The 17404-nt window shown below is 35.3% G+C and overlaps 3 protein-coding genes and 1 pseudogene across 3 annotated transcripts; 2 read left to right on the top strand and 2 right to left on the bottom strand.

Annotated features, from left to right (window-relative positions):
* LOC109344067 (pentatricopeptide repeat-containing protein At4g02750-like) lies at positions 245 to 2269 on the top strand. The gene has a single exon (XM_019582675.1). The coding sequence runs from the start codon at positions 259 to 261 to the stop codon at positions 1897 to 1899; it is 1641 nt and encodes a 546-aa protein (XP_019438220.1). The 5' UTR covers positions 245 to 258; the 3' UTR covers positions 1900 to 2269.
* On the bottom strand, positions 2510 to 5516 carry LOC109342466 (probable pre-mRNA-splicing factor ATP-dependent RNA helicase DEAH3). Its single transcript, XM_019580447.1, has 6 exons — positions 5412 to 5516; positions 4384 to 5131; positions 3855 to 3980; positions 3516 to 3754; positions 3267 to 3385; positions 2510 to 2995 (listed from the first exon to the last, which is right to left on the bottom strand). Exons 1-6 carry the CDS (start codon positions 5514 to 5516, stop codon positions 2869 to 2871), a joined length of 1464 nt encoding a protein of 487 aa, XP_019435992.1. The 3' UTR covers positions 2510 to 2868.
* LOC109344066 (pentatricopeptide repeat-containing protein At4g02750-like) lies at positions 8402 to 10426 on the top strand. The gene has a single exon (XM_019582674.1). It carries the CDS (start codon positions 8416 to 8418, stop codon positions 10054 to 10056), a length of 1641 nt encoding a protein of 546 aa, XP_019438219.1. The 5' UTR covers positions 8402 to 8415; the 3' UTR covers positions 10057 to 10426.
* On the bottom strand, positions 10667 to 15075 carry LOC109344065 (annotated as a pseudogene).

The following is a 17404-nucleotide window of genomic DNA, read 5'->3' as shown; positions in this document are numbered from 1 at the left end:
ATGTTTTGTCCTAAAAAATAAGGGTTATGTGGGTGCACCCGCCATCAATACTCATTTTGGCATCTATAATTCCAAGGACAACAACTACTTCATTTACTACAATACTTACCACATAAACTAAAAAGATGTTATCTAGCTGTGTAAGGGCTATCGAATCTCCAGATTGACTATAAAATTAAGATTTGATTACTAGCAAGGACAATTGTTAAAAGGAGAGTACAGTGACATATCCCAGCTGAGAGGGATGTTACTTACTGAATGAATCAGATACTATTAGTTAAACAAAAAAAACATCGGAAGAAAACTAAAAACGAGATGAATGGCCTAAATAGATGGTTGCTTCGGACGCCATTTTCACTCAATACTTGTACTGTTACAGCAACAAAGCTCAATTCTATGATTGAATCTTACGTAAAAGACAACAACATAACCCAAGCACGCAAACTGTTCGACGAAAATCCTTCATCCTGCAATGTTGTTTCATGGAACATGATGATGACAGCATATATCCAACACCATCAAATTCAACATGCCCATGACATGTTTGATAAAATGCCCCAGAAAGACACAGTTTCATGGAACATTATGCTCTCTGGTTTTCATAGAAACAATAACAGTAGTGGGTTATTACAGTGTTTCTTGCAAATGGGTAGATCTGGTTTTGCACCAAATGACTATACATTGTCCACATTGCTTAGGGCAGTTATAGGTACTGTGTTGAATATTTTGGTCCCACAGGTTCATGCTCTAGCATTGCATTTGGGGCTCAATTTGAATGTGTTTGTTGGGTCTTCATTGATCAGAGCTTATGCAAGTTTAAGGGATAAGGAGGGTTTGTGTCAAGTGTTCGATGACATATTGTTTAAAGATGTTACATCTTTTAATGCTTTGATTGCTGGTTACATGGAACTGGGAAGTGTGGATGATGGTCAAAGAATGTTTAATCTAATGCCTGAAAGAAATACCATTTCTTGGACTACTTTGGTGACTGGTTATATCCGGAACAAGCGAATTAACGAAGCGCGGTCCTTTTTTAACGAAATGAGTGAGAGGAATGTGGTTTCTTGGACGACAATGATAAGTGGGTATGTGCAAAATACGAGGTTTATTGATGCATTGAAGCTTTTTCTGCTGATGTTTAAGTCGGGGACTCGCCCGAATCATTTCACATTTTCGAGTGTATTAGACGCGTGTGCTGGCTGTTCCTCTCTTCCGATGGGGATGCAGGTTCACCTGTGTATTATCAAGTCTGGCATACCAGGAGATGTAATCCATTTGACCTCACTTGTTGATATGTATGCAAAATGTGGGGATATGGATGCAGCATTTCATGTTTTTGAGTCCATTTTGAATAAGAATTTGGTTTCATGGAATTCGATAATTGGCGGATATGCCAGACATGGGCTTGCTACACGAGCATTAGAGGAGTTTGAAAGGATGGAGAAAGCTGGTGTTACACCTGATGAAGTTACATTTGTGAATGTGTTATCAGCATGTGTACATGGAGGTCTTGTTGAAGAAGGTGAAAAACACATCATTGCTATGTCGACCAAGTATGGAATCCAAGCCGAGATGGCACACTATAGTTGCATGGTTGACCTATATGGAAGAGCAGGGAAATTCGATGAAGCACAAAAATTAATCAAGAATATGCCATTTGAGCCTGATGTAGTGTTGTGGGGTGCATTACTTGCAACTTGTGGCTTGTATTCAAATTTAGAACTTGGGGAGTATGCTGCAGAGAGAATCCGTAAACTTGAGAGAAATCATCCTGTTTCTTACTCGATGCTCTCGAAGATCCAGGGCGAGAAAGGAATATGGAGCAGCGTAAATGAGTTAAGGGATATGATGAATGAGAGACAAGTGAAAAAGCAGAAGGCATTTAGCTGGGTTGGGTAATAATCTCTTGCTGTTAATTCATCCAAGGTGATGAAGAAATTGTGCAATTTATGAGAACAAATGTTCCAACTAAAGAAGAGTCCTCATTCTTTTGTGTATTTTTTCCACATGGAGCAACTCTTGAGGTAAATTAAAGCACACAGAATCACAGATATGGCCGTGTTTGTTATGATCATCCTCAACACAAGAGATGAATTCAAGCACGTGTTTACCTGATTGGTTTATGGTACATTGAGTTTTCTGAACTGTAAATGGGTAATGCCTAGTGATTCAAATGTCTAATAGTGAACCCTTACAATTGTTTAGAAAGTTCTTAGTCAACACCATAAAGTAGTTATTGTAGTTGTTACCAAGGAGGAATGTACAAAATCCACAGAAATATCCTTAACAATGAGCAAATATAGCAATATGGTAAATTCAATTATATATACAATGGTTAACTGCAAGTAGTGCCGATTTTATGCAATTGATTAATTATACTTGCCAAATAACCTAGGGGCAAAGTTCAACAAAAAAATACCAATGTTACCCAACAAACAATGGTGTGAATACATCAATTATGCCAAAACCATTTTTGAACAAAACATCGTAATTTTTACATGTCTCTTTGAAGAAATAGTCTAGTGCTGTTTCATTTGAAAAGTAGCTTAGTATATCAGCCTATCAGTTTATAATGGGCATCTGGTATTTCACAAAACTAACAACCAGAAACAAAGGATAATAAAGTACAACCAAATAAAGAGGGATCATGAAACATGTTTTTTTACTAATATACTCCAGAAAATGGTACAATGAAACTTCACTAATTTTAAATTAAATTACTGAGAACCAGCATTTCCACACGGGTGATAAAAGGTTGGATAACTTTATAGCCATGAATCATGATATGATGATCTTCTCAGTTGTAGGAGTGGAAAAATCCAATTGTAAGGTCAAAAGGGCCATAAAGTGTGAATGTTGTTTAGGACTTCATTTGCGGCTCCTGGCTTCATCCTTTTCCCTCTCCCGTTTCTTGTAAAGTTTGTCGAGAACACGCTTTGCCTCACAATTTGGAAAATTTTCCAGATCATAGTAGTGCGGTGCTATATCAACCAGCCTGTGTCAAATAACATGCATGATCATGTAATTAGGAGAACACTACCAAATTTATGAAAAACCATGATTACTCAGGACCCAGCAAACTGTGCTGAATCTTGTCCCACTAAAATTTAATGGTGGAATTCATGATCATTCAACTTTTTTATTGAACACAAGTTCCCATTTTAATCATGCTTCCCTTTAACATCACATATGAAAAAGCATTTATGACTGTCCCTGCAAGTCAAGACAAGTGTAAATAAATATTGATCCAGACACAAAAAACTTACCATTCCCCTTTTATGTCTGTCACAGTACGAATAAAATTTCGACTGGTAAGAACAAATTCATTGTAGATAACCCATTCAGGTTTGTGATCCAAGCAATTTGAAGGATGCAAATGCACCGTCTGCAAACAGAACAGAATCATTAGACACCATATAAATGCAATACCAAGCCTACGCTTAGGCCATTTTGGTAAGATAGAAATTAAATAAGGAAGAAGATAAAGACAAATAGCAGAGCTCATTTTAACAAACCTGGTTATCTTTCACAGTCAAGTAGTGTCCTGTACGCTCCAGATGAGCAACCTGCATAAAGTATCCAGCTAGCATAGCCTTCCTTATGTTGATATAGTAGTCACGGCTATTGAAGTCAGTGCTGCATAACTTCAGATTAAACCGGCCCATGATACGCACCAGTTGTTGCCTAACATTATCAGCTGATTTCAGCCCCCTTTGATTAATGAAGTTTTCATAGCACCAAGAGGGATCTTCATCTACAAAGCCATTCATATAGAATTAAGAAAGAAATCAGAAAACATAACAAAAGCAAAAATTTGAGGATTAAAAAAAACTAAAAAAGAAATAAGCACTTACTATTTTGCTTGTATGCATGGTAGACATTCAAGAGTGTTAGATGATCTCCATCTATGTGCCCGAACCTTGCTTTTGCTTCATCTGCAGCTTTTTGTGCCTCCCTAGGCCGGACAAAGCAATTGGGTACTAAAGAAAGAAATTATTTATCACAGAGGAGGCAGCGGTAGGTCAGCAGATGCATAGAGGCGAGACCACACCATTTGCTTCATGAGAGAATACTGAGAAACTGCAACTATCTGCATCAGCACTTACTTAGAATCCTTTGGTGCATGCCAACCCGGGGCATGGAACCCAGAGAAGACAGTTGCTGATGACAACCTAACAAGACACTTGACTGATTGCATTCATGTGCAACTAAGCACACATGTAAGCAATCAAACATCCCCCCTCCCCATCATATGCACAGATTATTTCTGTGCACATGCACAACTGTGGGCTCCACTCAAAATGAAGCCCAGCAGAACTGAACTCTCCCTCAACGTACGATAGGACAATGAACAAACACAAGCAACAAATAAAAGAACAATACCTGAGAGCATGGCGGAAATTGACAAAATCTCATTTGAACAGTTGAACTCAGGACTGACAACAAGCATCTTTGACATCTGTGGATCCAAGGGAAATTCACTCATTATCTCCCCGAGCTTTGTTAAGTTACCTTCATCATCCAATGCACCCAAGTAATTCAACACTTCCAATGCACGCATTAATGTCTCGGGGGCAGGAGGGTCCATGAAATCAAAATGCACTAAATCATCTATACCGAGCTTCTTCAAGGTAAGAACTGTGTTGGCAAGATTTGATCTCAAAATTTCAGGATAAGTCTGTGGCTGTAGATCGTTATTGAAACTTCTTTCAGTATAAAGTCTAAAACATTTTCCTGGTTGAGTTCTACCAGCACGCCCTGATCTCTGATGTGCACTGGCTTTCGATATTGGAGACACTAACAAAGACTCGACACGGATTCGTGGGTTATAAACCTTCTGCTTAGCAAACCCCGGGTCAATAACGTAGACAATACCATCAATTGTTAAAGAAGTTTCTGCAATGTTAGTTGATACCACTATCTTCCTTCCAGGAAGCCCTCCCTCCTTCAGCGGAGGTGGAGCTGGCTCAAAAATCTTCTGCTGCATAGCCGGAGGAAGAGTGGAATACAGGGGTACTGCTTTCACAGGGCCTACCTGGTCACCCAGATTTCCAACCTCTTTGTTTATTTTGCGGCATGCATCTTCTATCTCTTCCTCTCCAGTCAAAAAAACAAGTATATCTCCAGGAGGCTCGTCAAAGGTGTCTCATATCGAGATTATATTTTTGCAGCAAATCCTATCTTCAGACACTCCACGATTACACAAATGTCATTGAGATTACACACGAATGTTTTGAACCAAAAAGTGTAATCTAAGTATGCCTTGGAAGCATGTGCCTTCAAATGTTGAAGAAGAGTCGGAAAGATGAGTCACATTGCAATGAGTTTTTAAGTTTTTTTTCTAAAAAAAAATTTGTGTATAAACTGGTCGGTTCATCGATTTTGATACTTGACTGGTTCAACATCTGTACCGTACTGGTTAGGGATCCGGTTTGCCAGTTTTCTGGTCGAACCGTCCAGTACGGTACGGTTTTTACATCATTGTACTTGTACTTATGGTACTTTATTAAAATCATCTTCTTAAGGGCGAAAAAAATAAATTACAACTTTTAATCAATATCAACATTTTGGCACATGAAGTAAGATAAAAGAATAAGTTTGTCCATTGAATATTCAAATAAGATAATGTGCAATAAAATATTATCACATATCAAAACTAAATACATTCCACGTCAAAAAATAAATAGTTTAAATAAGTTTTCTATTTTATTTGAAATTTGTGCCGACAATTATTATTTTTATTTGGTTTTGGCCTCTCATGTCAAGTTTGGGTGGAAAATGTTGAGATAAGTATCACCAATGTTGAGAATTGATTTTGTTGTTGATGTGTGATCTTTATGTTGTTTCGTAAGAGCTTCGACTTGTGAGGTCTGCATAAAATAAATCTGGTAAGCCTAAGATCTAATTCATTCAAACTTTTTGTTTATAGAAACAATAACCAAGATTAGGGTTTTTAAGTCTTTTGAAAAAAAAACAGAAAAACTTTATCTTTCATAAAAAATATATATTTATATACTCAACTCCAATTAATCAAATCCAATATGAGTACTTCTTTTTAGTGGGTAATTTTTTTTTGTAATACTAATGATATTCTTCTCATCTTTATTTCGTAAGGAATTAATCTTGTTCGATATTTGTGTCTGTCTCTCCCAATAAATGTCACTCATTGGAATCAAACTCTTCGCCTTAGGATATAGTGGAGTTTTACCTTACTGGACCAACGTCTTGTTAGTTTTTAAGGGTTAATTTGTAAGCACTAATGGAATCATAAGACATTGACTAATACTAATGACCTCTCGAATCACCTAAATTTTTGTTTATAAAAAAATTGCACTTTAGATATTAATTAAACTGCATAATAAATCTGGCTAAAGACCGATGCAAAACCATTAATTAGGTATGACCAATTATTTAAAATTTAAATTGTTCATAAACAAATATAGTACAAACAAAACTTGTATACTAAAATAAAAACTTGAGTAAAATATCTGACAGATTTATGTAAAATATGAAACATATTAATAATTTGGTCTAGTGGCCACAAAGTGTTAATTAACTCTCAACATCATGCCAAATTTTGGCCACATTCCCTCATTCTTCAACTACTTTCTCTCCCACTCTCTTTATAATACAACTTATGCAATTAATGGAGTTTTTCCACTTCAAAATATCTCTCTATGTCGGTATAATAATAATAATAAATTATATTTGAGGGGAATGTGGAATATAGATGTTCATTCGATGTATACATAACCGTTTCAAATATCATTCATCCAAATTATTGAATGGATATATATGACAAAACTTTTGCACATAAAAAGATTATTTGTAATATATTGTTCCTTGTAGAAGAAACGTGGAAGGGACAACGTGAGAAAATCTCAATAACATTTCTATCATCATATTTTCCATATACCACAAATACTTTCACTTACATATGATCCTATCATTGTACTAAGTATCAAACCATATCACCCAAACCCAATGTATTACCAAATTAGCCATCTCCATTCAAGAGACAATCACCATACACTAATTTAAGGATCCTCACACAACAAACCAAGTAGACTGAATATCTTGAGTAAAGTGTAATTCATTTAGTTAGTTTCGTTAATCGATTAATTGTTTATATAATCGATTAAACAGACAATTATTTCAATTAGTTAAAAGACATTGTATTCGAAATTGAAGAAATAGTGAATTTCAATTTTCTCTTGTTCACCAATTTTGATAATCAATTACCACTTTACCTTAATCAATTAAAATCATTGATTCTTTCTTTTTTTCTAACATAATATCCTTTGGCTCACAACAGCTTCCATCTTTCCCTCCTTCATAAATGCAACTTATGAGTTGTGTAACTATATATGTTTATAAATAAGGCACCAATATTTGTATTCACACAACAATTAAAAAATGACCCTTGTAACAAATTGATGTGGTATATTCAAAAAAATAACATATGAAGTGTAAAAACTAATAGTCACAAGCTAGAACTTATAGAGAAGAAAATAGATTTATAAATGGAATAAACTACATAGTATTTACGAACAAAAATATTCCATTATCGGTACTTCTATGGCCAAAGCTTCTTGTCTCTAATCTCTTTGGTTATATATGCTTAGTTTTATAACTAATTAACCATTCAAACATTTGCCATATAAAAAACATGAGGTAAAGTCCACGTTCATATAGTTTAATCTCGAAGGATTCCTAGTAGAGATGGTAAAATGGGTTGTCTGATCTGTTTTGTCCGCGTCCACAAATGCCCGCATAAATTTAAGCGGGCGTGGACGTGCCCATATTAGTTTAACGGACAAAATTCAATATCTTGTCCGTTTTAAAATGGGTTAACAGGCAGCCCTCGACATTGTTGAATAATTAAAAAATTCATATAATAAATAAAATGAAATTAAATATAGTAGTTGAAGATAAAAAATTAACAAAAAAATTTGATATTTTATATGAAGTTTAATAAATCACATTAGATTACAATTTTGTTAGGGATTAAAAATCATATTACATCATAACTTATTTAATTTTTTTTTTACTTTTTCTTAAATTATGTTTATGGGCCGCTCACATTCCTGAACGAAAATGTCCACGAACTTGGCGGTCAAAACAGACTGGACGAAACAGGCAAATAGGCAAATTTGTATGTTTTGTCCTAAAAAATAAGGGTTATGTGGGTGCACCCGCCATCAATACTCATTTTGGCATCTATAATTCCAAGGACAACAACTACTTCATTTACTACAATACTTACCACATAAACTAAAAAGATGTTATCTAGCTGTGTAAGGGCTATCGAATCTCCAGATTGACTATAAAATTAAGATTTGATTACTAGCAAGGACAATTGTTAAAAGGAGAGTACAGTGACATATCCCAGCTGAGAGGGATGTTACTTACTGAATGAATCAGATACTATTAGTTAAACAAAAAAAACATCGGAAGAAAACTAAAAACGAGATGAATGGCCTAAATAGATGGTTGCTTCGGACGCCATTTTCACTCAATACTTGTACTGTTACAGCAACAAAGCTCAATTCTATGATTGAATCTTACGTAAAAGACAACAACATAACCCAAGCACGCAAACTGTTCGACGAAAATCCTTCATCCTGCAATGTTGTTTCATGGAACATGATGATGACAGCATATATCCAACACCATCAAATTCAACATGCCCATGACATGTTTGATAAAATGCCCCAGAAAGACACAGTTTCATGGAACATTATGCTCTCTGGTTTTCATAGAAACAATAACAGTAGTGGGTTATTACAGTGTTTCTTGCAAATGGGTAGATCTGGTTTTGCACCAAATGACTATACATTGTCCACATTGCTTAGGGCAGTTATAGGTACTGTGTTGAATATTTTGGTCCCACAGGTTCATGCTCTAGCATTGCATTTGGGGCTCAATTTGAATGTGTTTGTTGGGTCTTCATTGATCAGAGCTTATGCAAGTTTAAGGGATAAGGAGGGTTTGTGTCAAGTGTTCGATGACATATTGTTTAAAGATGTTACATCTTTTAATGCTTTGATTGCTGGTTACATGGAACTGGGAAGTGTGGATGATGGTCAAAGAATGTTTAATCTAATGCCTGAAAGAAATACCATTTCTTGGACTACTTTGGTGACTGGTTATATCCGGAACAAGCGAATTAACGAAGCGCGGTCCTTTTTTAACGAAATGAGTGAGAGGAATGTGGTTTCTTGGACGACAATGATAAGTGGGTATGTGCAAAATACGAGGTTTATTGATGCATTGAAGCTTTTTCTGCTGATGTTTAAGTCGGGGACTCGCCCGAATCATTTCACATTTTCGAGTGTATTAGACGCGTGTGCTGGCTGTTCCTCTCTTCCGATGGGGATGCAGGTTCACCTGTGTATTATCAAGTCTGGCATACCAGGAGATGTAATCCATTTGACCTCACTTGTTGATATGTATGCAAAATGTGGGGATATGGATGCAGCATTTCATGTTTTTGAGTCCATTTTGAATAAGAATTTGGTTTCATGGAATTCGATAATTGGCGGATATGCCAGACATGGGCTTGCTACACGAGCATTAGAGGAGTTTGAAAGGATGGAGAAAGCTGGTGTTACACCTGATGAAGTTACATTTGTGAATGTGTTATCAGCATGTGTACATGGAGGTCTTGTTGAAGAAGGTGAAAAACACATCATTGCTATGTCGACCAAGTATGGAATCCAAGCCGAGATGGCACACTATAGTTGCATGGTTGACCTATATGGAAGAGCAGGGAAATTCGATGAAGCACAAAAATTAATCAAGAATATGCCATTTGAGCCTGATGTAGTGTTGTGGGGTGCATTACTTGCAACTTGTGGCTTGTATTCAAATTTAGAACTTGGGGAGTATGCTGCAGAGAGAATCCGTAAACTTGAGAGAAATCATCCTGTTTCTTACTCGATGCTCTCGAAGATCCAGGGCGAGAAAGGAATATGGAGCAGCGTAAATGAGTTAAGGGATATGATGAATGAGAGACAAGTGAAAAAGCAGAAGGCATTTAGCTGGGTTGGGTAATAATCTCTTGCTGTTAATTCATCCAAGGTGATGAAGAAATTGTGCAATTTATGAGAACAAATGTTCCAACTAAAGAAGAGTCCTCATTCTTTTGTGTATTTTTTCCACATGGAGCAACTCTTGAGGTAAATTAAAGCACACAGAATCACAGATATGGCCGTGTTTGTTATGATCATCCTCAACACAAGAGATGAATTCAAGCACGTGTTTACCTGATTGGTTTATGGTACATTGAGTTTTCTGAACTGTAAATGGGTAATGCCTAGTGATTCAAATGTCTAATAGTGAACCCTTACAATTGTTTAGAAAGTTCTTAGTCAACACCATAAAGTAGTTATTGTAGTTGTTACCAAGGAGGAATGTACAAAATCCACAGAAATATCCTTAACAATGAGCAAATATAGCAATATGGTAAATTCAATTATATATACAATGGTTAACTGCAAGTAGTGCCGATTTTATGCAATTGATTAATTATACTTGCCAAATAACCTAGGGGCAAAGTTCAACAAAAAAATACCAATGTTACCCAACAAACAATGGTGTGAATACATCAATTATGCCAAAACCATTTTTGAACAAAACATCGTAATTTTTACATGTCTCTTTGAAGAAATAGTCTAGTGCTGTTTCATTTGAAAAGTAGCTTAGTATATCAGCCTATCAGTTTATAATGGGCATCTGGTATTTCACAAAACTAACAACCAGAAACAAAGGATAATAAAGTACAACCAAATAAAGAGGGATCATGAAACATGTTTTTTTACTAATATACTCCAGAAAATGGTACAATGAAACTTCACTAATTTTAAATTAAATTACTGAGAACCAGCATTTCCACACGGGTGATAAAAGGTTGGATAACTTTATAGCCATGAATCATGATATGATGATCTTCTCAGTTGTAGGAGTGGAAAAATCCAATTGTAAGGTCAAAAGGGCCATAAAGTGTGAATGTTGTTTAGGACTTCATTTGCGGCTCCTGGCTTCATCCTTTTCCCTCTCCCGTTTCTTGTAAAGTTTGTCGAGAACACGCTTTGCCTCACAATTTGGAAAATTTTCCAGATCATAGTAGTGCGGTGCTATATCAACCAGCCTGTGTCAAATAACATGCATGATCATGTAATTAGGAGAACACTACCAAATTTATGAAAAACCATGATTACTCAGGACCCAGCAAACTGTGCTGAATCTTGTCCCACTAAAATTTAATGGTGGAATTCATGATCATTCAACTTTTTTATTGAACACAAGTTCCCATTTTAATCATGCTTCCCTTTAACATCACATATGAAAAAGCATTTATGACTGTCCCTGCAAGTCAAGACAAGTGTAAATAAATATTGATCCAGACACAAAAAACTTACCATTCCCCTTTTATGTCTGTCACAGTACGAATAAAATTTCGACTGGTAAGAACAAATTCATTGTAGATAACCCATTCAGGTTTGTGATCCAAGCAATTTGAAGGATGCAAATGCACCGTCTGCAAACAGAACAGAATCATTAGACACCATATAAATGCAATACCAAGCCTACGCTTAGGCCATTTTGGTAAGATAGAAATTAAATAAGGAAGAAGATAAAGACAAATAGCAGAGCTCATTTTAACAAACCTGGTTATCTTTCACAGTCAAGTAGTGTCCTGTACGCTCCAGATGAGCAACCTGCATAAAGTATCCAGCTAGCATAGCCTTCCTTATGTTGATATAGTAGTCACGGCTATTGAAGTCAGTGCTGCATAACTTCAGATTAAACCGGCCCATGATACGCACCAGTTGTTGCCTAACATTATCAGCTGATTTCAGCCCCCTTTGATTAATGAAGTTTTCATAGCACCAAGAGGGATCTTCATCTACAAAGCCATTCATATAGAATTAAGAAAGAAATCAGAAAACATAACAAAAGCAAAAATTTGAGGATTAAAAAAAACTAAAAAAGAAATAAGCACTTACTATTTTGCTTGTATGCATGGTAGACATTCAAGAGTGTTAGATGATCTCCATCTATGTGCCCGAACCTTGCTTTTGCTTCATCTGCAGCTTTTTGTGCCTCCCTAGGCCGGACAAAGCAATTGGGTACTAAAGAAAGAAATTATTTATCACAGAGGAGGCAGCGGTAGGTCAGCAGATGCATAGAGGCGAGACCACACCATTTGCTTCATGAGAGAATACTGAGAAACTGCAACTATCTGCATCAGCACTTACTTAGAATCCTTTGGTGCATGCCAACCCGGGGCATGGAACCCAGAGAAGACAGTTGCTGATGACAACCTAACAAGACACTTGACTGATTGCATTCATGTGCAACTAAGCACACATGTAAGCAATCAAACATCCCCCCTCCCCATCATATGCACAGATTATTTCTGTGCACATGCACAACTGTGGGCTCCACTCAAAATGAAGCCCAGCAGAACTGAACTCTCCCTCAACGTACGATAGGACAATGAACAAACACAAGCAACAAATAAAAGAACAATACCTGAGAGCATGGCGGAAATTGACAAAATCTCATTTGAACAGTTGAACTCAGGACTGACAACAAGCATCTTTGACATCTGTGGATCCAAGGGAAATTCACTCATTATCTCCCCGAGCTTTGTTAAGTTACCTTCATCATCCAATGCACCCAAGTAATTCAACACTTCCAATGCACGCATTAATGTCTCGGGGGCAGGAGGGTCCATGAAATCAAAATGCACTAAATCATCTATACCGAGCTTCTTCAAGGTAAGAACTGTGTTGGCAAGATTTGATCTCAAAATTTCAGGATAAGTCTGTGGCTGTAGATCGTTATTGAAACTTCTTTCAGTATAAAGTCTAAAACATTTTCCTGGTTGAGTTCTACCAGCACGCCCTGATCTCTGATGTGCACTGGCTTTCGATATTGGAGACACTAACAAAGACTCGACACGGATTCGTGGGTTATAAACCTTCTGCTTAGCAAACCCCGGGTCAATAACGTAGACAATACCATCAATTGTTAAAGAAGTTTCTGCAATGTTAGTTGATACCACTATCTTCCTTCCAGGAAGCCCTCCCTCCTTCAGCGGAGGTGGAGCTGGCTCAAAAATCTTCTGCTGCATAGCCGGAGGAAGAGTGGAATACAGGGGTACTGCTTTCACAGGGCCTACCTGGTCACCCAGATTTCCAACCTCTTTGTTTATTTTGCGGCATGCATCTTCTATCTCTTCCTCTCCAGTCAAAAAAACAAGTATATCTCCAGGAGGCTCGCACAAGTGTATTTGCACCACTGTCCTAATAGCAGCCTCCAAGTAATCTCTCTCAGGTTCCTGAGTATAGAAAATCTCCACTGGATGGAGCCTCCCAGGAACTTTCATAAGAGGGGCACCGTAAAAATAGCCCTGAAACTTTTCAGCCTCAAGAGTTGCACTCATAACAACCAACTTCATGTCAGGTCTATTTTTAAGCACTTCCTTTAGAAGGCCAAATAGCACATCTGTAGCCAAAGTCCTTTCATGTGCCTCATCAAGAATAACTACTTTGTATCGTTCCAAGAGTGGATCAGCCATTGCTTCTCTTAAGAGCATACCATCTGTGAGATACCTGTGAAACAAATTATTCCACATGAGACTCAATGCAAGAGAGAGAAAAAGAGCAGCATGAAAACAAGTATATAAAATAAGGCATATGAAGCTCCGAAAAAATAGTAGAAAATATTAAATTTAATTTTATAAATTAAAGCATACTTCAAAACTGTCTTTGCACCACTGACATCTTCAAATCTGATACTGTAACCAACCTCTTCCCCAATAGTTACATCCATCTCTTCAGCCACACGCCGGGAAACAGACATAGCAGCCACTCTCCGAGGCTGGGTGCAAGCAACCATCATCTTCTTGCGTTTATCGGGAGTTTCTAACTCAACAGCATCCAAAACAAACTGAGGGATCTGCCCTCCAAAAAAATGATACATTAGAACCACCATACAAACAGAGAATCAATATAAGATAAATTTAACAATGCAACTTTCCTGCATTTTTATGACACTAAATTAAAAAGATCAGAACAACTAAACCCTAAGAACCACATGCTATGAACATTACAATGTTGCCAATATTGATCAAACAACAAATAACTTCAGCAACAAAACAATTAATTTAACATGAATGACATTGTTGAAGTTAATCATTTCTACCAATGTTTTAAATTGCACTCCTCAACCTCAACATTAAGGTTTCAGGAGTCGACCGCATTGTCTGACAATTTTCCCCAATTGATTCCACCGCAATATAATCAAACACTAGTTTCAACATATAAAATATAATCAAACACTAGTTTCAACATATAAAATATATCCCTTGAATGAATAATTTTACCCACAAATACATAGCAACAACAACCAACATTTTCCCTAGCAGGTGAAGTTGGCAAATAACAAAATAATGTCATACTGCAAATCATGTCTATATCAAACTATTTAAAGCTTAACCTAGCCTTCTCCCACTAAGTAGAGCTTGCTCTGGTAAATCATGGCCATAAACATTCATTTTAAAGCTAAATCCATCTTTATTTCCCCTATAGTTTTTTAAACATGACAAAAACAACAAACACACATAACCTAAAGTACATACATACACACACACACACACATATATATAGCTTGATAAAAATAACATGGATAAGAATAAAAAAATGAAATAGCCATAATAGGTGAAATTAAATAAAAGAAACGAACCTGTGTAGTTTTGCCACTACCAGTCTCACCAACCAAAATCAAAGTCTAATTTTCCTTAAGAGCCTTCAAAAACTCATCTTTCTGATGCCAAACAGGTAAAGTTTTTCTCTTCTCCAAAATATCAAAATACCTCTGAGAGTAAGGCCTTAAAGACCATGGATTGATGAGATTATTGCTTACGCCACCGTTCGATTTCAACATTTTGGCGGCGGAATCGTCTACAACATCGAATAAGCTCACTTTTCTCTTCCTCTCAGTACCCATCAAAACCCTAATTTGGTGGAATGAGAAAAGAGAGAAGAAGAATTGAAGTGGTTATTATTGCTCAAACCCTTTCTCTTCTGTTTTTCAATGAACCGAAAACCGACATGCTCTTAATGGGCCTTCACTTTTTTGGGCTAATACTCTTAATGGGCCTTCACTTTTTTGGGCTAATGCTCTTAATGGGCCTTGCTTCAATCTATATACTTGGTTTTCCAAACCCACACCTTTTCTAAAATACTATCAAATGAGCTTTCCCTTAGTTCCTTCTTATGTTTAACTTTTTTTATAAGCAAAATGTATTAAAAACGGCAACAAGGGTTGTCATCTCGATTACAATTTATAATAAAGTTCAATATACCATTGAGCAAAAGTGTAAGAAGACAATCCTATATTTTTTGAGAGCCACACTCGAGATCTAATTTGGATCAAATTCATAATATGAATAAAACTAGCATTTTTCTCTCTGAAAATAATATCATTCCTCATACTTCAAATGGACTAAATAACAAAAAATCACAACATTCTCCACAAAAATTTCCCTTTACTAATTTTATAGATAGAGTCATGAAACTGAAGTGCTTCTATAATCGAATTCGACACACTATAATCTAAATGAGGCCAAGAATAAAAACCAGTCCACACACTGGTGATAAAGGAACAAGATAAGAACATGTGCTCAATATGTTCATCATGCAAAAGACATAGAACACACTTCAAATCATCTGTCCCAATAATATTTTTCTTATGAAGCTATGTTCTAGTAGTTATCCTTCCTTTAAGAATTTTCCACATTAAACAGCAAACTTTTGAAGGCGCACAATTAATCTAACATAAATGATGGATATTATGTGACTTCATTGCAGCTGAATTCAATTGTATCAAGCAAGTAGTTTTCACCAAATATAAACCTTATATTTAACTATATACCAAAAAAAAATCTTATGTTTAACTAAGGGCGAAAATATGTTCGGTTTTGTCTTAAACAAGTCGAACAAATATAGCATATAGGAACTTGTATCTGACGAGTTAGTATGTTTAAAAAATAAAAAACATAGGTCTGACCTATTTAAAATTATGGTCTATCTTGTTAACCTATTTAAAGATTTGTTATACAGTATGATATGCTATACTATATGGTTTTTTAAAAGTCAAAGTCTGACTTATTCACGAAAAAAGTCTAACCCGACCTGACTTGTTATAGGCTAGATGATAGGTTTTTAATATGCGGTCTCACTTGTTTCCACCCTTGTATATAACATATTAGTCTTTAAACTTTACTCTCCTCAATTATTACTCACATTCATTCATCTCTTACCATGTCAATGCATTGTTTAGGGGTAATATTTTTATTTAAGAATCAATGATAGTTAATATATAGATAATTGATATATTGAGAGTGTAAAAAAATTCTTATAGTAGTAGTGCATAGACTACTTTCTGTCTATATGTACACACATTATTTCATCATTCATATATTAATTATCATTTGCTCTTACATTATTAGTGCATAATATATAAATTATGGATAATGTATTAAGCATGTAAACAATGATAATGCATATAAGAGTTTATTATGATAAAATCAAAAAATAAATAAATCATTAACATCACTTATTTTAATTAATTTTAAAAATTGAGAAAAATATATGTACTCATAAAATTAAGCATGTAAACAATGATAATGTATATAAGAGTTTTTTACATAGTTGTTGTATTATTCATCATTTATATTTAATTTGAATCTTAAAAAAATACAAATGAACGATGATAAAATACTAATTGTACAAAATATTTACTCTGACAATGCATAAATATTACACTCTTAAAAATATTACACATGAAGAAAAAATGTATGCAGGTAACTGTCTTTCATTGTAACCTAGTCTTAAATCTTGCATCTAGTACATTTCTCTCATTTTTTTTGCTAAGGAGACAGCAATTAGATTGTGTTACTATACTTGGCCAAAAAAATGCATTGATATAAATTCACAGCGAATACACAAAATGAAATTTTATTAGTACCTTATGAATTGATGCAAAGAACCTTTTAAGCTAAATTTACATTATATAGTAGAAAAATAATATATCCTCCAATGAATACTCATTCATCATAAAAAAATAATTGTCATAAAGTGATAATTTATTTATTAATAATTGATTTATAAATAAAATATATCATTTTCTTATATATAGGAGGATTTAGTATGATCTGATTACTTTTTACATTAGTTATCAAGAGAATTGCATGAATTTTTATTTATATTTTGATTAAAATTGATATTGTTTATGTGTCAACCACAGTGTGCCAGGAAGCTTGGCTTTGTATGTTGATGATCGCATGTATTTGTCATCTATCAATATGCAATGAAATTAATCAAAGTTA

Source organism: Lupinus angustifolius, chromosome LG03 (genome assembly GCF_001865875.1).
Source record: "Lupinus angustifolius cultivar Tanjil chromosome LG03, LupAngTanjil_v1.0, whole genome shotgun sequence".
Lineage (NCBI taxonomy): Eukaryota > Viridiplantae > Streptophyta > Magnoliopsida > Fabales > Fabaceae > Lupinus > Lupinus angustifolius.
This window is presented reverse-complemented; position numbering and strand designations above follow the sequence as displayed.